This window comes from Mya arenaria, chromosome 11, assembly GCF_026914265.1.
Source record: "Mya arenaria isolate MELC-2E11 chromosome 11, ASM2691426v1".
Taxonomy (NCBI): domain Eukaryota; kingdom Metazoa; phylum Mollusca; class Bivalvia; order Myida; family Myidae; genus Mya; species Mya arenaria.
Window position 1 is genome coordinate 36,608,024 of NC_069132.1, and position 23,863 is coordinate 36,631,886.

Below are 23,863 nucleotides of genomic sequence, written 5' to 3' on the forward strand. Positions count from 1 at the left end.
AGTTTGTGTTTACATTGTATCCATCATTGTTTTTGACTGATAAATAAAGAAATTAGAAATTCTACCGCTTTTGAACCAAAACTACCGCTTTTGAGACATAAATCTACCTCTCTGTCATTGCAAAAGGTTCACATGTATGCTTGTATGAAGTAAATAATGAAAGGCTGGCGACCCAAACTGTCATGGTACATGTATATGATTGTGTATGTATAACTATGTGATGAGGATCATTATTTATACCTTTTGTATCTGCGTTGCAAGTTCACGCGTTGGTGAGAGGATGAGAGCCTGTGTTTCACGGACCTGAGTGTCAAGACACTGCAGCACAGAGATGGAGAATGTAGCAGTCTTTCCTGTACCAGACTGGGCTCTGGAAAACAAATACAAGGTGTAGATTTTCATTCATGCATACAGGTATGTGTATACAGTACTAGAACTCCGCGAGTCGGATGTGTCGCCTGACGAATTATTTACTGTCGACATTATAGCTGTTAGATTGGCATTTTATTCATTTATAGACAATGATGTTGCCATTTAACTTTCAAGTGTAGGTGGCATTTGAACCCTCAATCAGATATACCTATGGAATAAGTTTCAGGTTGAAACCTCCTATAGTTTACGAGATATGCCACGGACAAAACCTAAGCAAGAAAATTAACAAAGGGCAATAACTCTAAAAATATGGCAAGAGTAACGGTTCTTGTGCACTGCACTTGCCCTCAATGAGATCTATCTAGCTATGAAGTTTCAAGTTGATACCTCTTATATTCTTCAAGATATGCCCCGGACAAAACTTTAAGCATGAAAATTAACAAAGGGCAATAATTTTAAAACTAAGAAAGTAAGAGTTACTGTTATTGTGCACTGCACTTGCCCTCCATGAGATCTATCTACATATGAAGTTTCAAGTTGATAACTCTTATATTCTACAAGATATGCCCCGGACAAAACTTTAAGCGTGAAAAATAACAAAGGGCAATAACTCTAAAAATATGGAAGCAAGAGTAACAGTTCTTGTGCACTGCACTTGCCCTCAATTAGATCTATCTACATATGAAGTTTCAAGTTGATACCACTAATAGTTTAGGAGATATACCCCGGACAAGCAAAAATGGGACGCGGACGCTGCCGCCGCCGACGCCAACAAAAGTAACCCCTATATGTCGTCTTTTCAGGTGATACAATAAACTATGTAAACAACAAGGGAATTTAAAGAAGTATAATATTGTTTGTTTTCTCTTTACTAAACCATTATTACAGTATGAGCCATGCGAAGCCAGTCAGCCTAATCAATTGTTACGGAAAGTATAAGTTAACAAGAGCTGTCACAGTATGTGACGAATGCCCCCGATTGTGACATTGACCTATGAACAAGGTCAGTACATGAAAAGTTGATCTTGCCTTTACATGTCAAATACATATGGCAAGTTATTTTAAATTGCCTCTAAACATAAAAAATACCACCCATAGTTGACAACCCACATTGTTATGTCCTATATGCAGCACTCCATTGTGAATAAACACACCCAAGTGTGACCTTGACCTTTGAGATAGGGACACGGGTCTGTCATGCGACACATCGTCTTGGTATGTGGAACACATGTGGCAAGTTATTTTAAAATCTGTCCATACATGGGAAAGTTACAGCTCGGACACGACAACCTATACTCTATGTCCTATATGCAGCACTCCATTGTGAATAAAGACTATGTGTGACCTTGACCTTTGAGGTAGGGGCACGGGTCTTGCACGCGACACGTTGTCTTGGTATGTGGAACACATGTGGCAAGTTATTTTAAAATCTGTCCATACAAGGGAAAGTTACAGCCCGGACACGACAACCTATACTCTATGTCATATATGCAGCACTCCATTGTGAATAAAGACTAAGTGTGACCTTGACCTTTGAGGTAGGGACACGGGTCTTGCACGCGACACGTCATCTTGGTATGTGGAACACATGTGGCAAGTTATTTTAAAATCTGTCTATACAAGGGAAAGTTACAGCCCGGACACGACAACCTATACTCTTGGTCCTAAATGCAGCACTCCATTGTGAATAAAGACTAAGTGTGACCTTGACCTTTGAAGTAAGGGCACGGGTCTTCCACGCACCACGTCGTCTTGGTATGTGGAACACATGTGGCAAGTTATTTTAAAATCTGTCCATACAAGGGAAAGTTACAGCCCGGACACGAGTTATTGAGCCGGACGGACGGAAGGACGGACGGACGGACGGTGCGATTTTAATATGTCCACCTTCGGGGGCATAATAAAAGTCTACTTAGGGTTTGTCTTTATACTAGCCAGCACTTGTGTGCCAACACTAAATAACCCACTAAATTAAATCAATTAATGACTTTATGGGAAATTGTTGGTCCAAATGTTGGAGGCTTTCTAGTTAACTACATCAGTCTCCATCCGGTGATCCCTTTGCACAGACATGAGCATAAACACTTAGAAACCAGTCCCTGTCCTCATAAGTTTTGCATTCATATTTCAATTTACTATTAAATTAAAAAGGATTGACTCATTCTTTTCCTGAACAATGCCTTTGTTTCATACACTTTTCAAATTCAAGTTAGAAAACTTTATGCTATTTCATTAAATACATATGTTTAAAAATAAGTCAAAAGGTTTACTGGGCAATGACATCTCTTCCTTTTACAATCGGCTTTATTGATCTCTGCTGAATGGCCGATGGTTTTTCAAAACCTGAAAAGGAGGTGTAATATGGTTGTTATGGCTGAATAATAAATAAAGCTCTTATATTGGCATTGCTGAAATATGAATAAAAGCTCAGAGCCTTCCCCAGGCTGTTTTAGCACTCTACTACTGGGTGCTTAATTTTAAAATCTGGATCTCTGGGGCTGTTAAAATTTTAAGTGAGTCTTAAATAATGACCTAAAGCACTAGAACTTTTGTTTGCTTAGTACCTCCAATATCCTGCCTTTGTTCTTCATAAGTAATTTAGTCATTCCTTACATACTTAGTGATTTTTACCTGTAATCAGCTGCCATATACAAGTATTCACACTTAAGTGCATGTATATGAGTTTGGCCGTCATTACCCATTACTACATGTGAACAATGTGGCCGAATCTATCGACTACTTGAAGAAAACTAGTCTGATGCAAATCAACTTGGTCATTTTAATGTTTTCAAAACTTTCCAAGTTTTTTAAAGTAAACAATATCCCAGATGTCTATATAAGTAAAATAAAGCATCTCACATATTGAATTTCCATCAGAAATATCGCCAAATGAAATAAGGTGTTTATTTATACTGCCAATCACAGGTGTAGTTTTCCGGTCTGACCTAGATAGCATGATTCTTGTGTACAAATTTGCACTTCCTCTATGACTTTAAAAAGGGCCTATACAAACAAGGACTGTTTATCAGGAAGGTTGCTTTTAATATGGAGGTCTTAACTTACCACTTGCCTATGTGCTAAAGGGTTAACAATAGTAAGGCCCTCATTCTCAGTTAATTCACAGCTACGTGAACTGATTTTTTGTTAAATTTGTTTATTTGTTTTTTTTCTGTCTGAAATCCACAATATCCTCTCAGGTATATCCTTTTTTTTATGGCAGGCATAGGTAGTTAAAAATATGCCTAGCAGCAGATATCAGAACTGCATAAATAGTTCAAACTTTGGATTAAAGAGAAAAAACAATTCCCAATAAATAAAAGTAATATAAATCAAATATAATAACATACAAGCAGTGAATATGTTCAACTAGCACCAAAACACACAATTTTCCAATTTCATAGCTTAAAAATATCGCAACGCAGAAAGGGGTAATAACCCCCATCCACATTATCATATTATCTGAGGAAGTCCCTGAAGCTTACATACAGTCTAAAGACATAATATCAACCATTGATCTAATAGCATCAATTTGCTTTAAGCAATCTGCCAGTTCATGGATTTTAGAAGTTGGTCATGGTTTATTATTATTAATTTCAGAAGTTGAATATGTACAGGTGTTAACAATAGCCTAAACATAGACTGAATTAAAAATGAGATTTAAAAAATACATTTAAAACAATGATCTCATGAATTGTATTTACCAATATACTCTATTCAAAAGAAGACGTAAAAGTTAAGAATTGGTCGTTACAACGTTTTCATAACACTATATCGCGGAAATGTGTGATATTTCAACAGGAAGTAGGTAGCCATTTCATACCGTAAGCATAAACCCCACGCAGTAACTCTTCTCGAAGACCCATGCTGTCGAATGTTGGAGTAACGTCGACATCTTCACTGGTTTCAAACTCAACTGTCTTCAAATCATCGGCTAAAACACGCCTAGCCATTTTTTTCTCCTAATTTACCAAACAATCAGTGTTATAGGAGGCTTTACAGAAACTGACCTTTTTAATGAGCGCCTAATAATATTTGTATTCAACGTCGTTCATAACGGCCCAATATCAAACGGCCTGGATACAACAGCCGAGTTTTCATAAGCCTTAACGGCATAAACCGTCATATAGTTAATATCAATTTATTCATTCAATTTATTTAAAAAAGTATTTAACTTACTTTACAGACTTCTAGCATCCACATTGTCGAAAGAAAGGTTACCTTACAAAACACACCAAGAAACTCCTTGTCATGGCCTTAATTCAATGCCATTTTGATTATGCCTGATCTATGTGGTATCATGGTCTGACCAAGTTACTTAAAACCAAGCTCCAAACCACACAAAATAAACTTATGAGGTTTGTTTTGGATCTTGATGCAATGTCTCACATTGACCCAGAATACTTTAAATTACTCAACTGGTTACCTGTCAACAAACGTGTAGACCAGCTTATTTTGGGTCAGATGTCTTTAGAATAAAAAATGGCATAGCCCCGGACCACATGGGAGACAATTCGCATTTTATAAGTATTACTTTATTTAACTTTCTCAACTTTTAACTTTATGTTACTAAATTATGGAAAGTTACTGTGATACAACTACGGCAATATTTATTTTAACTTTTAATATATTTGTGCAATTTCGAATACAGCTATAGTATTACCCAAATATGCAATGCCTACCTATACCATGCCACCAAAACAAAAGACCATAATGGAAATAAGAGTTTTCGCTTTTTTGTGTCATCCTTGGTTCGTGCCTGTCATGGCTATTGATAATATCATATATGTATAATGTTATTTACTATACATGTTGTTTATTTTAAATGTCTATGTGTGTGCATTCCTTACTGAAATAAATCTATCTATCTATATTGTTCCTGAAATCCAGACTCCTCAGAATACCCTTTAATTGAAACTGCAGTGACAAATCGGATATTTCATTGCGGTTGCAAATGCCAAATAATATTGTATAGCAGTGTAAATAGATAATTTTGAACAGATTACTAATATTATATTTTGATTTTCCCCATGAATACCAATTGACCATAACCTGATCTAAACATGTACTTAAACTAAAAGCTGTAAAATAGACGTGCATGATATATCACTTAGCAAGAGCTAGCCTTAGAACAAAAAACTAGTTCCTATTAAACCTACTAATTGCATGCAATTTGAAAACTCAAAATCATCAACTATTTATATGAAAATGCTGTTTACAAATTGTCTCGCACAATATAATTTGTAATTTATCTAAGGTAAATTCTATTACGTGTATCGTTAATGTCATAAGAACGCCACACCGTCGAAAACAAGCATGAATCATTTCCATTTAATTTGGTATGGGTTTATATTTAGCCGTTAAACCTCTGCATCAACTTATTAGCAATACAACTTGTGTTTGATACATGTATATTCAATTGTTACAGCTTAACTAGTATGTAAGCGCAAACAGAAATCGTTATCAGTTACTGTTATAAATGGATGATGTTGTGAATGAAAATGAAACAGGAGTTAAAGGAAAGCTAGTGGGCGGCCGTGTGCTGTCATGGCGGCGTTTCCTGGTCGGGCCGGTCATGGTGCTGTACATGACTGGCTATATGATCTCATACTTCACCATCACCGAGTACACTAACGCGTACTGGAAACACCGGAAACTGAATGAAGCTAATCTTGCGGATAATGTGACGTCATCAGAAAATAAATGTGACGTCAACGCCAGTGACCCTGCGTACAAGGTTGAAGATGAGGCGACGTCAACTGCGTCGGAATACATCGTTTATTACAGTCTAGCACAGGGGTTACCGGGGATTGTTTCCAATCTTGTCCTTGGTGCGTACACTGACGCCTTTGGGCGGCGGTTTCTTCTTGGTATTGGAATAACGGGTACAACAGTACGACTGATATTATCTGTGATCATTATATATTTTGAGGCAAACCTTTTATATTTCATCGGAGCATGTTTAATTGAAGGATGTACGGGACAGTTCACCACAACAACCCAGGCGTGTTTTGTTTACATGGGCGATATTACAGACACGCCCGCAAAGAGAACGTATGGCATGGCTTATGTGATGATAAGCATAGCCACCTCTTTGACAATCTCAACGTATATTGCAGGGTATCTCATTCAAACGTTCAGCTTTCTCGTCGCCATGGCTGTTGCCGCTGCTATTCTAGTACTTGCCTTAATAACAATGATGACACTGCTTCCGGAATCATACCCGCCCGAGAAACGGACTAAAAGTAGATCTATCAAAACAATGCTGAAAAACAGCGCGTCTTTTTTCGTTACAAACGACGAAAGAAACAATCGCTGGAAGTACCAGCTGCTTGTGTCAGCGCATGCGCTCAGCGAGTTCGGATTTATAGGCCGTATTGGTGTGGAGACGCTGTACTATATGGCGCATCCGTTCTGCTGGAGTTCCAAGGGCGTAGGACTGTACATGGCCGGTCGCACCCTCGTGGTGTCTGTGTTTGGAATCGGGCTGGTTGGCGTCTACCGGAAGTTTCTCTCGGACGTGGCGCTCACCATGCTCTCCACGGCCTCGTACGCCGTCTGCTTCCTGTTTGAGGCTCTAGCTGCCACAGATATGATGCTTTATATAGGCATGCTTTTTGTATTTTTTTTTAAATGTACTCGTACATGTACTAGGTAGACCAATGAGTAAATTCGCTGAACTTGTTATAACAGCGAAATGAACTCACCAATGCTATAAAAATATGAAAGAACGATGTCATGATCAAGCTTATTCATTTTTTTGCTGCATATAATAAGTACATTTCCAATTATAAGCGCCCTCTATTTCTCTTACTAGTAATTTTATTTTTCTATCCCATAGCAATAGCTGTCGGCTGCTTTAGTGGCCTCGAATCGGTGATGGTTCGTAGCATCGCCTCAGTCCTCACTCCCGCTGACCGCCAGGGTGCGCTGTTCTCTGCCCTCGCCGCCGTCGACGTTACCATCAACCTTTTGAGTAATGTCTTCACCGGAACTATCTACTCCGTCACCGTGAATTACGTGAGGGGCGCCGTGTTTTACGTTCTCGTCGCCGTGGAATTGATGTCATGTTCTCTTCTATCGTAAGCATGGAATTTGATTACATTTATGAAAACGTTTAAACGAAATGCGTCAAAACGATTATTGTTTATTGGCGATCGTCAAGGCAGGGGAGAAGGAATGTTGCACAAGTGAACATTTCTTTCTTGATAAAACTCCAGTAAACCTGAATTTTTTGTGATAAACATTATATTTTTCTCAAGTTTTCCAATATACTAGTATTTATTTCAGAAATCAGCAGTCTGTCGTTATTGATAGCGGAGTAAATTCACAGTGGCTCGCCTAGGTAGCGGGTAGTTTACACACAATTATGTAGACATCTAAAAAGTTAAAGATTGTTAACATGTACATACACAAAATAAATGGTTTTGCGAGTGTGTCTATGCCAACAAAACTCACAACAACATCCACAATGCCATCTACGGCACTACTGCGCATACAGCTACTTTTACGGTGCCACCAAGAGCCAATACTATTCCTACCTATACCACTAATACATGTACAGCAACAACATAAAACAACAACAAAACAAATTAAAACAATTATCTCTACAGTAACCACTGCGCCGACAACTGTAGCCAAGTCGAGAACTAACAGCAACAACAACAACAAAAACGATGACAACACCAACATAATCAACGAGTCTTTATTAGAATATATACGCATACATGTTTACCAACAAAATATATCTGCAATACCGACAAAAGCAATCTGTGACAAATGTGATTCAGTTGTAAAAAAATACTTTTTGTTAAAAAAATCATGCAATTTTTGACCTGTGACAAATGTGATTTTATGATACATAAAAAACCGGCTTCGATCACAAATTTCACAGGAGCTGTGACATATATGTTCGAAACGTGTGACAAATGAGATCTTGTTTTTCCCAGCTGTGAAGAATAGGATCCTATTTTTCCCAGATGGGGACAATATGGTCTGGGGCAAATAAGGTTTTACAAAGCTATATGTTGGTCTAGACAAAATTATTATCCAGACTAGATAAAATCCACAAAACCTTACACCCATAAAGGCATTGATGTGCAGGTTTTTTTCTTCCACAGCGACTAACATCTCATTTTGGTTTGTTAAATGAGAAAGAAGGAAGACCCCTTACCCAAAACATGAATCGTGTTTTCAATATTGTACCAACAATGTATCAAAAGTGTGCGGAGTTTAACTGACTTCACTTTTGTCTTCATATTTCAGGATCCTGCTGGTGAAATGGAATCTGGAGAAAAGAAAACTAAACATCCAGAAGATATAACAAGTGTTTTCCTTGGAAGAAAACGTTGTATTCGATGATACAAAAGTGCTTTAGTGTACTTCAGTTTTATATTCGAGTATGAAGACAGTTCTAAGCTGATATGACATCGATAGCAGCCATGCGGTCCGTTCTGAGAGGAAAACGTGTCTCTGGTGGAGGCTCGAACTACATTTATTGTACATGTATTTGCGTAATGTTGGTTTAAAGCTGCATTCTCACAGAGTGACCGTTTTGACAATAAAATTACAAGTTTTTTTTATCTTAGAATAAAAAAAATCAGATCGCTGGTTTCGATAATTACTGTTTTTTTTATGCCAAAAAAAATATACAAAAATCATTTTTTCCTAAAGCGTTAGTAACGCTTTTAACCATAAAACAGTATTATATGAATGTGTACATATAAAAACTGCGATCTGCTCTTTTGTCAGCAGTCTTATATCAATGGTGTCCAGAGATTTACGCAAAAATTGTCTTATATTTCAAGACAAAAAATAAAATGTTGTCAACACGGTCAATCTAGGATAGTGCAGCTTTAATCCTGTTTGTGTTACTTCAAATCAAATATAAAATAAGCCCATGGTATGATGTATCATGATATGAAATATGAGGTTAATTTTTATCTTGTTGAACTAATCTCCTGATTTCACCGACCAGTGTAAACATTACCACATGATCTTTTATCAAATATGGACCTACATTTTGAATACGTCCAAAGGAAGTAGCTTTGAAAAAAGGATCATCCATTATCTACATGACTGTAACAGCTAATCAATAGCGTGATGATTGGTCATCGATCACCAGCTGATATTCTCTTGGACCCCTGATGGTTTTAAGCTTTGTTCTCCTCAAAACTAAGACGTTTTCGTTCAATAATACATGACATACTGGTTTGCCTTATTGTAGTCACAGTGGTTTGAGAATAGGTGAGCGATTTAGGTTCGTAATGGAAATTTTGGAAAAAAACATGAAGTTATAGTGAATATACCCTGTATACCCTGACCAGGGGCAGACCCAGAATTTGACGTTAGAGGGGGCATAACTTTTGACTTGTATCCCTCCCTCAGAACCGAAATTTATTTAGTTGAAAGTGTTGGGAGAGGGTTGGGGTTGGGTATACTCCCCCAAGACATTTTTAACAATTTCTAGTCTGAAATGGTGTATTTTGGGCGTATTTTAATACTTTTTTCTCCTATATTGAAATAAAAACTTTGACGATTTTAGGGGGCACCCCGCCCCTGGAACCGCTAGTGCTGACACATTAATGAGAACAAGATATGAATAGACACTGACTAAACACGCAATTTGAATAATCTTTGTCCCACATAATCTGCAGCGGTATATATCAGCTTTAAGAATGGGACTTATATCAACATGCTTGCTTTGTTCATGGTCATGCATTTTTAGTTCTGACATATCTGTCACGGTATACAAAATGTGATTTTACGTTATTTTTTCCAAGAGTACATTTTAGGCCCAAAACCGCTCACCTATCCTCAAACCACGTTGATTGCCGTACTGACATATATTCCTGGTAATGGTACCTACATTCTAAGAAATACCATCTCGATATCGCCAATCTATTTAAACTGTTGATCGAACGTTCATAGCAGTTGTGAAAACGTATTTTTCTCTTTCTTTATACTAATTTATTTTAGCCCGATTGTGACAGAAGCAGGTAGCTTATGGAGTCACTCTCTAGTTCGTTTCCTGGGTTGAAACGAGTACTTGTTTCCATTTCGAAAGGCAATGCGGAATAACCCTTGGTCGGGATCAAACCCGCGACCTCTTTGGTGAGTGGCGGACACCTAAACCACTAGTCCACCACTCTCACCCTTGTAAATAAATTTTGCCAAGACGACAGTGAACACCAGGAAAATTAGGGGTAGTTTTTAATAGTTGTCGTTAAGAATTCGAAAAATCTTCACTAAGAAGTTATATGAAAACGGCCCCAGGAATACGGGTGTTCTGTTCGTACTATTTAAATACTTTAACACAAGAAGCATCGTTATCGTAAAAAAAAATAACCGACAATTCCAGGATTCGGAATCAACCCTCTAATACCCAATAGTCCTCATGGCCAAAATAGTGCGGTCGTGAGTTTGACTCCTACTGCGGCTACTTGTGTTGTGTGATGTTTTTTCCTCTCATTTTTACGTAAAAAAATATATGTATAGGTAACTTTCATTCCAACCCTTAACTGATAATATTTACACCTCAACTTCCATTCCTTAAAGCAGATCGTTCCGAATTTTGTTAACGTTAACAATGTTGTTAACGTCATTGTTGTTAACTTCCATGTCTGTACTGCTCTGGCCCCAATTTCTCGAAACTTCTTAAGCTTAACAGATTTAAGTCGCTTAATTCAATTAGCCAAAACACAGACTTAAAAATGATTTTGATAAATGAAAAATGGTTTAGTCTGATTATCTTACAGATTACTCCTACATAATTTCTAAAAACTGTAAAAAAAAGTAAATATAACGCATTTTATAGAAAAGCAAAAATAGTGAGATTAGCTTAATCCTGTTATAAGGGACTTAAGAAGTTTTGAGAAATTGGGGCCTGGAGGGCTTACGGACACACTGATGATTTGCAATATTTCAAACAAGATTTTAGAGAGCTGTTTTAGCTGTACTTCTTTTGCTTAAATAGATAGGAGAACATCATAATGATTATAAGTTCACATTTAAACGTTTACAACGAACTCATTTATCACGTTGCTTACTTTAATTTAAAAAAGATCGGAACAATCACCCATTTATATATGTATTTATATATTTGTTTCTAAATGGGGCCAGATTTACTGGCGTAAAGTGTTAGCAAATAGATCTTTATTATTTAAGGATCAAAAACGATTTGTAAAGGCTTCAATTTATTTCATAAAATAGGACGACAAAATAATATATTAGTTAGTACAAATGAATGCAGATGGGTAAATTGATGGGAAAATTAAAAAACAAAATGTTCCAATTCGATTTTCAATATATCTTTGCGCTATCAGAGGTCCCGCCAATAGCACAGCATGACAGCGGGTATCCGGGCATCCATCCAAAGCCTGTAATCCCTCGTACTTGAGCATAGAAAGAGACCAGATCTACTCTGTACGCACAGAACAATAAAATAGTACATCTTACAAAAGAGGATATAACTTTTATTAACCATAAATTTCACATCCAAGAGATATTAAATGATGTAATGGTTTTTGATTAACTTCGTCAGTTTTGTGATTTGAATAAAAGACTGACAAAAATCATGATAAAATTTCGCCTTTTTATACTTGTGTGTGCAGTGACGGTGACTATTTCCCGAGGACAACAGGTATTATGTCTTGTTTGTTGTGCATTAATATGTAATCCATTAAGGCAAGTTTACTTTTTATAAAAAGATTGACTCACAAAATAGTTTGATAAAATCAGTCCATCTTTACATATATAAATATTCTTTCCAAGAGTAGGACAAAACGCGCCTTGTCGGACGGCGCACATTTATGTAGGTCTGTTTTTAGTTTGATTTCGCTGCAAGAAAAAAGTGTGAATTTGTTTCCTTTTAATACTATCCCACTTTATACGGGAAATGAAGACTTTTTTAAATGTTCAAACTGAGAAATGGAATGCGTATATGGTATTGTAATGTTAGAATGTAGCCCGTGCGACGGTCCCTGGCTGCTTGTCTGTTATTTTTGTAATTTCCCTGAATAAATTCTGAAAATCAGTACATTTTTACTGTAAAACATGATTTTATTATTGACTTCTGTCAGATTATGTTTTGTTAAATGCGAAACTTAGTCTAAACAATGTTACTATTTGATTTTTTACAGTGTCAGGTGGTACCGAAGTGCACGTGCGACTTTGACGGGGAGAACGTGGATGTGGAAGAGCAGAGCGGCGGAAGTGAGATGCTTGCCGGGACTGTTGGCGCCCTCGGATCCGCGGTCGTCACCGGCGGCGGCTTAGGCGCTTGGGCCCTCCTGCGCGGCCGTACGGGCGTAACACCGGGGGACGAAGAGATTGCAGCCACCGACGACGGAGGCGAGCGAAAGAAAGGACCCCCCGGCAATAACGTTTACAAGGCGGGCAAAAACGACCCAAACAGCCATAAAGTGTCGGGGAAAGGGAACCAGACAGGACCCATCTGATATTCAAGACAAAAACTTCTTTATGTAAATAATTCCTGTGTTTTCTGTGAATTGCTTTTGTAAATAATACCAAATAGGGATACATTTAAAATCAGTTGTTTAGTTATCAGCCATGTACTATCATATGAATGTAACCATCACAGCTTTTACCTGAAGCCTGTTCTGTAGGGAAATTATCAAAAAGCTCATTTTTAAGCTGTTTTGTTTTTAATAAAGAAAGAAAGTAATATGATTTTATGATTTATTTGTATTTCTTTAAAATAATTTGAGAAAATAAATATTAACATTTTTTCTGTTTTCTAGAAATTTCTTAAAAACCTCATTTCAGTTTTTTTTTATAATTATTATTAAAAAAACATGTAAAAACAGACTATCAAATAAATTACCATCCGAATAAAAAATGAAGCAATTGTTTCTTGCATACACGTATTGTCCCAAGAAGCAAGAATGTGTTTTAAATATTAACATAAACAATAAACTATTAGACACGGGTCTTATTATAAGGTTTAAACTACCAGTCTTTGGCCTCATCAAATATGTTACAGGAAAGAATAGGTGTCCGTCTCTCATCCGTGAGGTTTTGGGTTCGAACCCCACTATGTACTTTCTTATGACCCTTCAAGCCGTTCTGTTTAAGTGGTTTTTACCTAGGAAACATACTCGAGAGTGATTCTAAAACATAATATAACATAGCTTTCGTCACAGTCGAGACCTAAGAAATAAGTAGGCATTAAAATGTGATTTGTACAAAAAAACTAAAACGACCTGAAATGTGCCATGTACCATAAAAATAAGTCACATCTTGAGCGTCTCCGATAGGAAACTTTGACGTCATTGTTCTTTTGTCAGGCCTGATATTACGATTGAAATTGCATCGATTGTCAAGAATGCATCCTCAAACAATCAGTATGATTTTTTTTTTATAAAATCAGAACCAGCATTATAGGACTAATTAAACAGCCATAGAACTCTATAGATCTATATATTGTAAATATTTTTTTCGACTTCTGAAAAGTTTTATTTCTGCATTTTTTTCCGATCTAGCGTTAATTGTTGGTAACTGCGCAATTCATTTTTATTTATTCTTATAAATAAGTTCTATACAACTTATTGCCACCTTTGTAATTATTCGCTAGTCCTTTGCTCGCTTTACATTTCTTGTCTGTACATTAATTGAAATCAATAAAGTAATTTGTTTATTTCCTTAAAATATTTTGAGAAAAAAGATCTTTGCGATGTGTTTATTTAATTATTTCAATCATTTTAATGCAGTACCTTAGCTATCTATTAATTGCAGTAGTGACATTCCAACATAATTCTGAGTGCTTCTGAGTCTTTCTTTTTTATAAATATATTTGAATTATATCTAACACCCTTTGCTACACAAAATTGCACTAAGTTTCATGTAAATCTTATTAAATAGAATTATCTATGAAACTGTTTTGGTGGAGTGGCTTTTTTAAAAGCTGTTGTATAATTTATGTGGTCATCTATATAACAGTAATTACGAATCCGACTTCTGAAATTTATAATATCTTATCAGTAATAGTAAATGCTAATTGAATATATTTGTTTGCTTATTGATGAAATAACACAATACTTAATACACCAATATTTGAATTCAATAGTAGTCAATTTAACGATGATTATCAAAATGACAACATCTTTAATTTAAAGATGTAAATCTATACCTTGTTGTTAACATTTCTTAAAAAATAAATGAATAAAACTCAGTTCTTTGTGTGTGTGTTTTATGCCCCAGAAGGAAGGCATACAGTAGTCGTGCCGTTAGTCTGTCGGACAGTTTATCAAATTGTTTCAACATGATTCAGTCAAACTTTAATTCGTGGGAAGTCACTTTCATATCAAAGGTCAAGGTCACAAGTGGAGGTCAATGTTGCACAATATAGATTTCTTGCCAGCAATAATTCGTGTCTCTACAATATTCTTTTTTAAATGGGAATTTAATAAGACTTCACAGATTTATAAACCACCGTTTAAACGCGATTTGCGCATAAGATGCATCGCAAAGGTCAAGGTCACATTGGAGATAAATGTTTCATAATGTGGAATTCATGATTGCAATAATTCCTGTCTAAACAATTCTCCCATTGGTGCGAATTCAACCAAACTTCACCGACTAGTATAGCAACGTGGATGGCATAAATGTATGCTCTTATTTAAAAGGTCAAGGTCACAAGTGCAGGTTAATGTTGCACATATGTATTACATAATAGCAATAACTCGTGACTCAACATTTAAGGCTTTTAATAGGAATTCAGTGGAACTTCATATAATTGTTGAGCAGCATATGAAGGTGCAGGCTTTGTTTTAGTGCATAAGATATTAATCGAACAGTGTATTCGACATCCATTTGGATATTGTGTTATTTACAATTCCATCCGACAAGGTTCTATTACGGACATTTGTTTTGTTCCTGTATCAATCCATGTGCATAATAAATGTAATAAATATATTATATCGCGCAAAAATGGTCCAAGAATAAATACACTGAGGTGATTACCACGGAAACAAGATAGCAACAATAGGACCTACGCTCGTCTGTTTTCCGACGCTAAAAGGGCATAACTCAGTAACAAATTTAGCCAAAGTTATGGCGCGTGCTATGCACGTACGTATTGCCATAAAAGGAAAAGGGGACTGGTTATAAAAGTGGAAAAAAAATGCTAATAAATCCATTGCAACGGAGAATGTTGCAGAATAACAGGAACTATATCAGCGATTCACACAAATGAGACTATTACTTGATAATGCCAAGGGCCATAACTCGAGTTAAGAGTTATGGAACTTCAATGTTTAGCTTATGTTTTGTCATGTTTATTTCTAAATAACTATTTTAAAGTCAAGTTGCTTATTTTTGATATGCCATTCGAGGAATATTTTTATATCTGGCGTGAGCCACAGTTATTTTTACTGTATGTTTCATATAGACACTAACCTGGCTTTTGACTTTATACACATCCCAATTGAAAAACAAGGACATGGCATCTCTAGAACAGTTCAAGACACAAATTATAATCACAAGAAAACACCATGTTGACCATTGACCCGACTGTCAAAATTGAGTTCAAACACAGAACCCTTCTGCCAAGGAGTCAATCGGCTACAAACAACTAATTTTCAGACTTCCACAAGCTATGATTTTTCCAATATTTACACTGAAAACTATCAATTTCTGCAATAGAGTGTCAAATTCAGTCAAGTTCTCTGCAAAATAAACATTTTTTTGCTTCCTTTTCATTAAATTTTAATAAAATATTGATACTTGAACACAAGCACTCTTTTATTTTGTATTCACATCCGGATCTTGGTCAACGGGGGGCAGATAACTGTGGTCGTGAGCCATCTATCTTGGCATTAGTTTTGAACGTCATTTCACTTAGACTGGTACCCTCATTAGCAAAAGTAACATAGGGTACCAGTCTAATTTCACTTGATACTTTTTCACCAAACAATTATTTTGTCTAACAATGATTATCTTATAACTTCTGTAAGCGTATGGCAGAGCAGTACAGGTATATATTTTTTTGTGACAAAAAATACTACAAGTGAGAACCTTCGCAACTTTTGAGTAGTATATATAACGCATTACTCATGAAATGTGCATTACTTGTAAGGTTTTCATTGCTTCCACTAATTACAAAAGATCTTCTTTTTTTACTTTGAATGAAAGGTAAGTTTCCACATAAAACTTATACACCTACATCAGGATAAGGGCCTATATGTGGTCATGGCAGTTGTAGCGATAGACGATCCTTTGCCAATTTTGAGAAGCATTCTTATTTCATTGCTATGTTTGGTTAAAGATGCACTCTTATTCCCAAATAAGATGTACCACAATTACATGAAGTGCAATTGTTTTAATTTACCAAAAAGGATGATAAAAATAAAAAAACAATGGTTCTTTTGAAGGATACCGTGTTTAATATGAAAGAAAGGCGCAGAAAACGTAAGACGAAAGTTGATCACTGTAAATCTTTTAGGACCCACCAGTCATTTAATATTTGTGCGTTTTCAGTTATTAAATGCACGGTAACAATCTTGTTATCAGTTATTAATATTTTTCATAAATGCATTATTTAGTAAGTAGTTGAAGATTTATCACTCAAAAATTATGTTTGTTAAACATATGTATGTATTGATTTTGAATAAGAGTGTCACTTTTAGTATGTGATCATGCAAAACAACATAGTTGGTATTCAATATTATACTTAAGTTAATCTTAGGGTCATACTTACTTAATTCACTTTTTTGGTCAGTTATTAATAGCAAGTACTCCGATAAGCTACATCGTTCTTAGATCCAATTAAGAACAATATTGAATACCAGTTCAGAGGTCCCTTTCAGAAAACTAATATGGTAAAACATACTTATTTGAGTTCTGATAGTTCTTTTTTACTGGACTGTGACCAACGGGCGGCATTTATGATTTACTGCTGATCAATCTTTTTTGCATTTATTTAAAAAAGAAGTTTAACCTATTGATACATTTACCATTTATCTTTATCTAAAAGTATTAAAGGGATAAGATTTTTTTGTAGAATGAGTTTTGCTTGGAATACATGGAAAACCACAAATTCTTAAAAAAATATCAAATCGCTGATTAGAACCTCTGAAAACCGTTGGACCTTTTACATGTACATTTATATATATATCATAATCTGAACAGACACAAATAAAGCCCCAGTTATAGATTTTTAAGTTAGTTTGACGTCAGTTCCAGTGATTTGAGACTTTAAATCATCGACCAGGATAGACTAATTTCGAAGAGAGTAAAGATTGCCCAAACCCCAGCAAAGCTATGTTAATTCCATACCACAGAATGTAAAAATGATGATATAGGTATGGTAATCGATGAGAGAATTGCCAACATCGTTGAACATGTCAGATAAGTCAACAGTTGAAAATCCCCCACGAATGATGGAATGACAACAGATAAAGAAGGTATAATATTATCTATAGAATCGATCGCAAGATCTGGGACCCGAAATTTTTGAACACAATTCAAGAAACACTACTTTAATAATTGTGTTAAATCCTTTTACGTTCTTATTTCATTATTTGCGAAAATGTGGAAGGCGATATTTAAAGTGACGCTGATTTGGTTTGTCCTGGCCCTCGTGACAGCGGACGAGGTAAATACTTTTTTCTTATGTTCTTTTTAAATGAACGTCAATGAAGAGTTTTCATCTCATATTTAGGATGTCAAAAATATGTTTGTACATACGCAATCTAGTGCTCGGTACGGACCCTGCGGGTTTATTTCTTCCTTCCTTGTAAAACACCGTCCACTCAAGTAAAACTATATAATGACTGAACATAATTTTAGGAATATGTTTGTTTTAGTGATGCCTTATCATATAATATTATTGAAAGACTTGTTCTACGTAAATTCACAGTTTTTTTTTAGAAAAAAAAATCTGTTTTAATGCTCCTTAATCAATTTATTGAAATGCTGCGTAAACGAAAATGCATTTTCATACTTACATATTTTTTTTTAAACTATGAAATAAAAGCACGGTTTTGTTGGAAAGGCGCAACATTATATATACGTATATAGTTACTTGAGTAGACTGAATGCCGTCAGACTGTGATTGTTGTCAATATTGTCTTGCATCTGGCGCTGATGGCCAAAATAACCACACGCTCTGTATTAGTAATACAGGACCGTCGTTGGGAAGCTCTCAGATCGGCATTCAGTCGAAACTCCAGGCGCCATGGTCAATCTTCAATCTACTTGCCACACGCTTTTTATGACCTATCCAGCAAGCAAACAAATTTACCATAAGGAATGTGTGCCATACAATGTCTGACGCGGTGTCTGTTACAGGAGTGCCCGATACGGAAGCAGGACTGCACGTGCGATTTCTCAAGCGACGCGGCGGAGGGCGGCGAGGATACAACAGCCGCCGTCGGCTCCAAGTCCGAGATTCTCGCGGGAGCCGCCGGCGCGATGTCGCCCCTACTAATCGGCGGCGCGGGGTTTGGCATCTGGAAGCTTATCCGTTCGAAAGGGGGGAACGACTCGGAGCTGGAGCGGCAGGATTCGACCCTCTCGGAGACGTCCCAGGTGCCGCCACCCTACTCCAGCCGCCGGGGAAGTGGTAGGTTGTGCGGCGAATGATGCTGCATTTTTATTTAGCTTTGTTCAAAAAACTAAATAATTTACCTGATAATGTCTTTGAAGGATATAGGGGTCAATATCAGGATCAAAAACTTCGGTTTGATAGTATCACAGGATTTAAAAGTTTTATTTTAAAACTCAAGTATTCTTACGCCTTCAATCCTAGAATCGGTTTCAAAAAAAATATTATTACAAATCAGGGGGCCGTTTCAATAAAGATTTAAGTCGTTTTACCTCATTACTTGAACTTATTTCAGTGCCATAGCTTCATAATTGTGCTACATATTTGAATATTTACACCTCAACTTCCATTCCTTAAATGAACTGCCTTTCGGCAATTGCGAACGCAACATCTTCGGATATGTTCGAATCGTAATTCATTGCATAACAATATCCATGAAAGCTATTGATCTTGTCAGGCGCGTAGCTGGATCAAAATCAATGTGGACGCCCATTGAGGCGGCGAAGCCGCCGAAGTGCTAGGGGGGTCTGGGGGCATGCCCCCCCCCGGAATTTTTTGAAACTGTTGAATGTAAATGGTGACATCTGACGCATTTTGGAAACGTATTATTGCCTTAAAATACTGAAACAAATTTCTCTTTTCACATCTGATTTATTTATTTGTGAACACATTCATTAAACAAAGTCAAGCCTTCGGCTTTTGCTTCCAGCGAATTTAGACACTACCTGGTCAATGTCAATGTTAACATCCCGATATACGTGCATCAGGGCAAGTCCTGTCATGCGCTCTGTCCGCATCGTCGACCTCAGGTAGGTTTTCACCCTGCGCATAACGCTAAAGCTCCGTTCAGCAGTAGCAGATGATGCCGGCATGGTCAGAAGAATGGTGAGTACTGTATAAACTCCCTTGTAAAGATCCGGATTGGTTGATGCTACAGTTTCACCCAATGTGCTTGGTTTGTCATTTTCATCCATCAATTGCCATCTAGCCTTCCACCGCCTAACCTCGTTATGGAATGACTGGTTTCCCTGAGGTAGGTCCACCGAATACCCCGCAAAAATGAGATCCACCATTCCGTCTGTGCAAAGGTTCAACTTGGATGGAATCAAGTACTGTGCACGGAATCTTTCCTCGGCCACAATCAATCTGTCGCTAAGTTCTTGACACAAATGGTCCAAGAAAGGGAAGTAGAGAGCTCGCTGCCAATACTGTTGTGGATCATTGGCCGGTGGGTTTGCCCGGTTTCGTTGGCGTTGAGCAAGACGGGGCATTGAAGGTTCAATCTCAAATTCTGCTGCAATATCTTTAGCGCTCTGAAACAATGCTTCCCAGACATTAGGGTCTGCCCTTTCGTTTTGAAACTGGCGGATGAGGGTTTGACTTTCTCGCGTTGCCTCAAGCAAATCGCAGTCGACTGCCTGAAGAAGATAAGACAACGGAACTGTACTTTGCATAACGTGCTCAGCAACGACCAGTCCGATTATGAAGTCAAACTTCATGATCGACGCCAAGTGTTGGCCTGCCTTGTCATCGCCATCCTCCTGTAGCTGTTCAAGGGCATGAACAACAACGCTGTATGCTGACTTGAACGTTGAGAGGGCATCGGCTCGGCTAGTACACCTAGTTTCACACAGAGTTCTCAGTTTGGTGCGTTTCTTCAGCTTTTCCTGTGCGTCTTGGTCAGCAGCAAGTTCATCAACAAAGAAGTTTAGTCTTTTGGCCGAATAATCAAATGCAAACCCTACCTCTTGCACAGTTGTCATCACTGACCTTATGCATGGGTCCTTGCTGCTATGCATAACTGCTAGGTTGAGGCAGTGGGCTCTACAGTGTACATACAGCGCAGACGGCACCCGTTGACGAATTCGTGCCTGTACGCCCCTGTGCTTTCCAGACATATTTGCGGCACCATCATAAGCCTGAGACCGCATCTTATCTACTTCGATTCCATGATTTTCAAGAGAGGTCAAGAGTAGTTCTGCAAGTACCTCGCCAGTTGTTCTACTTGCTTGAACAAATCCAAGAAAATCTTCACGGACTCTAAATTGCTGGGAACCGCTTCCACGTTGGACAAATCGCAGACACACGGACACCTGTTCTTTTGTTGACTTGTCGGTCGACTCATCGGCTATAAGAGCGAAACAGACTGCATCATTGCATGCCTGCACAATTTCGATCTGTATCTGCTCAGCACACAAACAGATCAGTTCATTCTGTATGTCGGGCGATGTGTATGTTGCCCTACGATTTTCTGGAACATTTAGATGCTGTGCTAGGATAGGGTCATCTGCTGCCTTTGAATGCAGTATGGCTAAAAAATTGCTTCGTTCTTCTGTATTACCTCTGATAGCGATATTTTGCTTACCACAAAGGACGATTACTTCTATAATTTTCCTGAGAATATGGCGGTTCTGCTCCACTAGGCGTCTGTGACTGTCCGATACAGAACTTGTGATGGGTTCCATCTTACCTGATTGTATATCAAGAAAATGTTCCGCCATAGCTGTAACATTGTGATGGTTTGACTCTGCTAATTCGTGCCTCTTGACGTACTTGGCTAGGTTGGACCAATCCTTCACTGGTGTACTGATGAAAGTTTTCTCCTTCGCATCTTTCCGTCCAAATACGAAACAGGGGGCGCAGAATAAGGCATCTGTAGAAATCGAGTATCTGAGCCAGGGGTGGTCTGTCAACCAGCTTGATGACAGCTTTCTCATTTTCCCATGGATGCTTCTACAAAAGAGAAAACAAAAGATGTATTAGTTGACCTGGTTCTGACTTCTATCAAGGAACAGTTTTCACCAAGAAGTGTCCGGTAAATTGTATTATAAATTTACCAAAGCTCTTTTTTGATGCAACTACCATAACCTATAAATGTTTAAAATATAATGCAACTAGGGTCTACACTATTTTGTTTACCTAACCCTGTACCTGCTATTCGCGACTATTCATGCTTACTCAAACAGCTTGAATCCAGACCAGACGCCGAGTATCTCATCTGGATCCAAGTTTTTTTTAATACTAGAAAAAGGGTATACCAAATTTGAAGAAAATCGGACGATATTTAAAATTGAAGTAGACGATATTTTTAGCAGACGACAATTTTCGTAGCCGCCCGGCTAAGGGTAAAAAGCATGACTAAACATATATGTTACATACTTAACTAATATCGACGACGTGATCGAGATTTAAAGGTCTGTCAGACTGGGGGCGTATTCATAAAGCTTCTTAGGAAAATCTCAAATTAGAGTGATAAATTCAAAGGCAGATTTCTCGGTTTTTACCCACAACACTTCAATGAAATTGTGTATGCTCAAATGTTAAACAACGTTTTACACAAGCATGCCATGTTGCAATGAAGTATAATTGAAAATAAACTGGAAATTTGCATTTTAAATTTTTACTTGAGTTGGGGATTTTTAAATCTGCGTGTCACTTAATTGTATTTTTTTGCATTCAAAAGACAACACAACCTACCTTGAGGGAAAGTTGAACATATGGCAGTCAGTCCATGTGTCTTTCAATATCGACCATTTCCACTTTGCTTCAAGTTCTCCACTTGCCGCAGTAGCTATATCAGGATATGAAGGACCACTGTGGGTAGACTTAACTGGCTGAGCCTGTCCAGGTTTGGTGCTGTCAGATTTCATTTTTTACAACAGCCCGAGGACGACCGCCATGAATTAATAAAATATTAAAAATATATTGACGTCACTTTCATATGTAGTGGATGACATACTAGTTGTGACGTCATAGTATGACACAGTTATCGACCGGGTCACCCAGAGTGGCGTGTAATTGACCTGATGTGCCGTTTTACTTTAAGTATTACACACTTTTTTCGTTTAAATTATTAAAAAAAAAATACTTTTATTTATTCAATAAAAGTAAACTCGTGAAAATAATGTGCACGCCCGGGCGTCTTGGCGTAAAGGCAGCTACGCGCCTGCTTGTTATTAGTTGTATTGTGTCTGCAGGTCCCGTAAAATATAGATCAACATTTTTAAAAGTGTTAGTTTATTATATTTTAAATATATTAGTACCAGAAGTGTTTCAATTTTACGTTTTAAAGTGATTTCAAGTGGTTGATCTTTTCCCGCGTTATTGTGACGTCATTTTAAAAAAAATGTTTCCGGTTATAGTCGGGTCGTTCTATTTACAGAATGGGTAAGAACGGATTACTGAAAGGTTTTCTTAAATGAAATGCAGTATTTTTTTAACAATTCTTGAATGAAATAATGAACTATTGGTGTAAATATAAGGAGTGAATTGCGGGATTGATGACATTATCGGGGATATGAACGCAATTGGGTTGGTCAAAGTACGCGTGGAGTCCTTCGGACTCCACACACATTGACCAACCCAATTGCGTTCATACCCCGATAATGACATCAACCCCGCAATTCATTTAAAGATGTTGCGTTCATCGATTGATGAACGCAATTGCCGAAAGGCAGTTCATTTAAGGAATGGAAGTTGAGGTGTAAATATTCCTTAATTGAAGTGAACTTAAAGGTTTAAGGAATGTTTGGAATGACAATCTTCTGCTGTGCATCTCCTGCTAACTGCACTCGTGTCACAGTAGGGGCCTATTTCCAGTGTATTTGTTTATTGGCTCAGGGCCATTTCGATCATAAAACCTTCAAAACTGCACAGCAGGATAATCGGGGGGAGGGGTCACTTATAGAAGGATTAAACTAGGCCTTTAACTTAAGCCAACATTGGAAATGATCACAAGGCTGAGGAAAAAATCGACGTATTGTGACAATTATAAAGATTTAACATAATTGAAATGCACGACTAAAATCGTTTATTCATACCTCGAACGATACGCTAAAGCTTTAGTTTGACCATGTTGTATCTAAGTAATTACTTGTATAAGGATTAAGTTGTCAAATATTCAAACAGTGTGTGTCATTAATTCTTAAT

At 37.3% G+C, this 23,863-nt stretch overlaps 4 protein-coding genes across 4 annotated transcripts in view; 2 read left to right on the forward strand and 2 right to left on the reverse strand.

Moving 5' to 3' along the window:
• Nucleotides 1–4,363, reverse strand: part of LOC128209876 (eukaryotic initiation factor 4A-III) — a 28,436-nt gene extending 24,073 nt beyond the window's left edge. Inside the window, exons 1-3 of the mRNA XM_052914135.1 lie at nt 4,193–4,363; nt 2,643–2,715; nt 241–370 (exon numbers count right to left, since the gene is read on the reverse strand). Of these exons, the coding sequence (XP_052770095.1) occupies nt 241–370; nt 2,643–2,715; nt 4,193–4,322 (333 nt within the window). The 5' untranslated portion in view covers nt 4,323–4,363. The remainder of the gene's footprint in view (nt 1–240; nt 371–2,642; nt 2,716–4,192) is intronic.
• Nucleotides 4,364–5,738: 1,375 nt separating this feature from the next.
• LOC128207313 (solute carrier family 46 member 3-like) lies at nt 5,739–10,326 on the forward strand. Its single transcript, XM_052910164.1, has 3 exons — nt 5,739–6,977; nt 7,211–7,451; nt 8,635–10,326. Exons 1-3 carry the CDS (start codon nt 5,849–5,851, stop codon nt 8,690–8,692), a joined length of 1,428 nt encoding a protein of 475 aa, XP_052766124.1. The 5' UTR covers nt 5,739–5,848; the 3' UTR covers nt 8,693–10,326.
• Nucleotides 10,327–11,131: 805 nt separating this feature from the next.
• LOC128207314 (uncharacterized) lies at nt 11,132–13,054 on the forward strand. Its single transcript, XM_052910165.1, has 2 exons — nt 11,132–12,010; nt 12,510–13,054. Exons 1-2 carry the CDS (start codon nt 11,945–11,947, stop codon nt 12,825–12,827), a joined length of 384 nt encoding a protein of 127 aa, XP_052766125.1. The 5' UTR covers nt 11,132–11,944; the 3' UTR covers nt 12,828–13,054.
• A 6,554-nt stretch (nt 13,055–19,608) lies between these two features.
• LOC128208505 (zinc finger MYM-type protein 1-like) lies at nt 19,609–22,584 on the reverse strand. Its single transcript, XM_052912067.1, has 2 exons — nt 22,412–22,584; nt 19,609–21,667 (listed from the first exon to the last, which is right to left on the reverse strand). Exons 1-2 carry the CDS (start codon nt 22,582–22,584, stop codon nt 19,609–19,611), a joined length of 2,232 nt encoding a protein of 743 aa, XP_052768027.1.
• Between the last annotated feature and the right edge of the window lie 1,279 nt (nt 22,585–23,863).

Bases quoted from the DNA above. Each gene is read 5' to 3' on its own strand.
- LOC128207313 (XM_052910164.1), top strand. From the start codon at position 5,849: ATGGATGATGTTGTGAATGAAAATGAAACAGGAGTTAAAGGAAAGCTA. The intron at 6,978-7,210 runs GCATGCTTTTTG...TCTATCCCATAG, and splicing joins AGATATGATGCTTTATATAG to CAATAGCTGTCGGCTGCTTT. The intron at 7,452-8,634 runs GTAAGCATGGAA...TTCATATTTCAG, and splicing joins ATGTCATGTTCTCTTCTATC to GATCCTGCTGGTGAAATGGA.
- LOC128207314 (XM_052910165.1), top strand. From the start codon at position 11,945: ATGATAAAATTTCGCCTTTTTATACTTGTGTGTGCAGTGACGGTGACT. The intron at 12,011-12,509 runs GTATTATGTCTT...GATTTTTTACAG, and splicing joins CTATTTCCCGAGGACAACAG to TGTCAGGTGGTACCGAAGTG.
- LOC128208505 (XM_052912067.1), bottom strand. From the start codon at position 22,584: ATGAAATCTGACAGCACCAAACCTGGACAGGCTCAGCCAGTTAAGTCT. The intron at 21,668-22,411 runs GTAGGTTGTGTT...TCTCTTTTGTAG, and splicing joins ATGTTCAACTTTCCCTCAAG to AAGCATCCATGGGAAAATGA.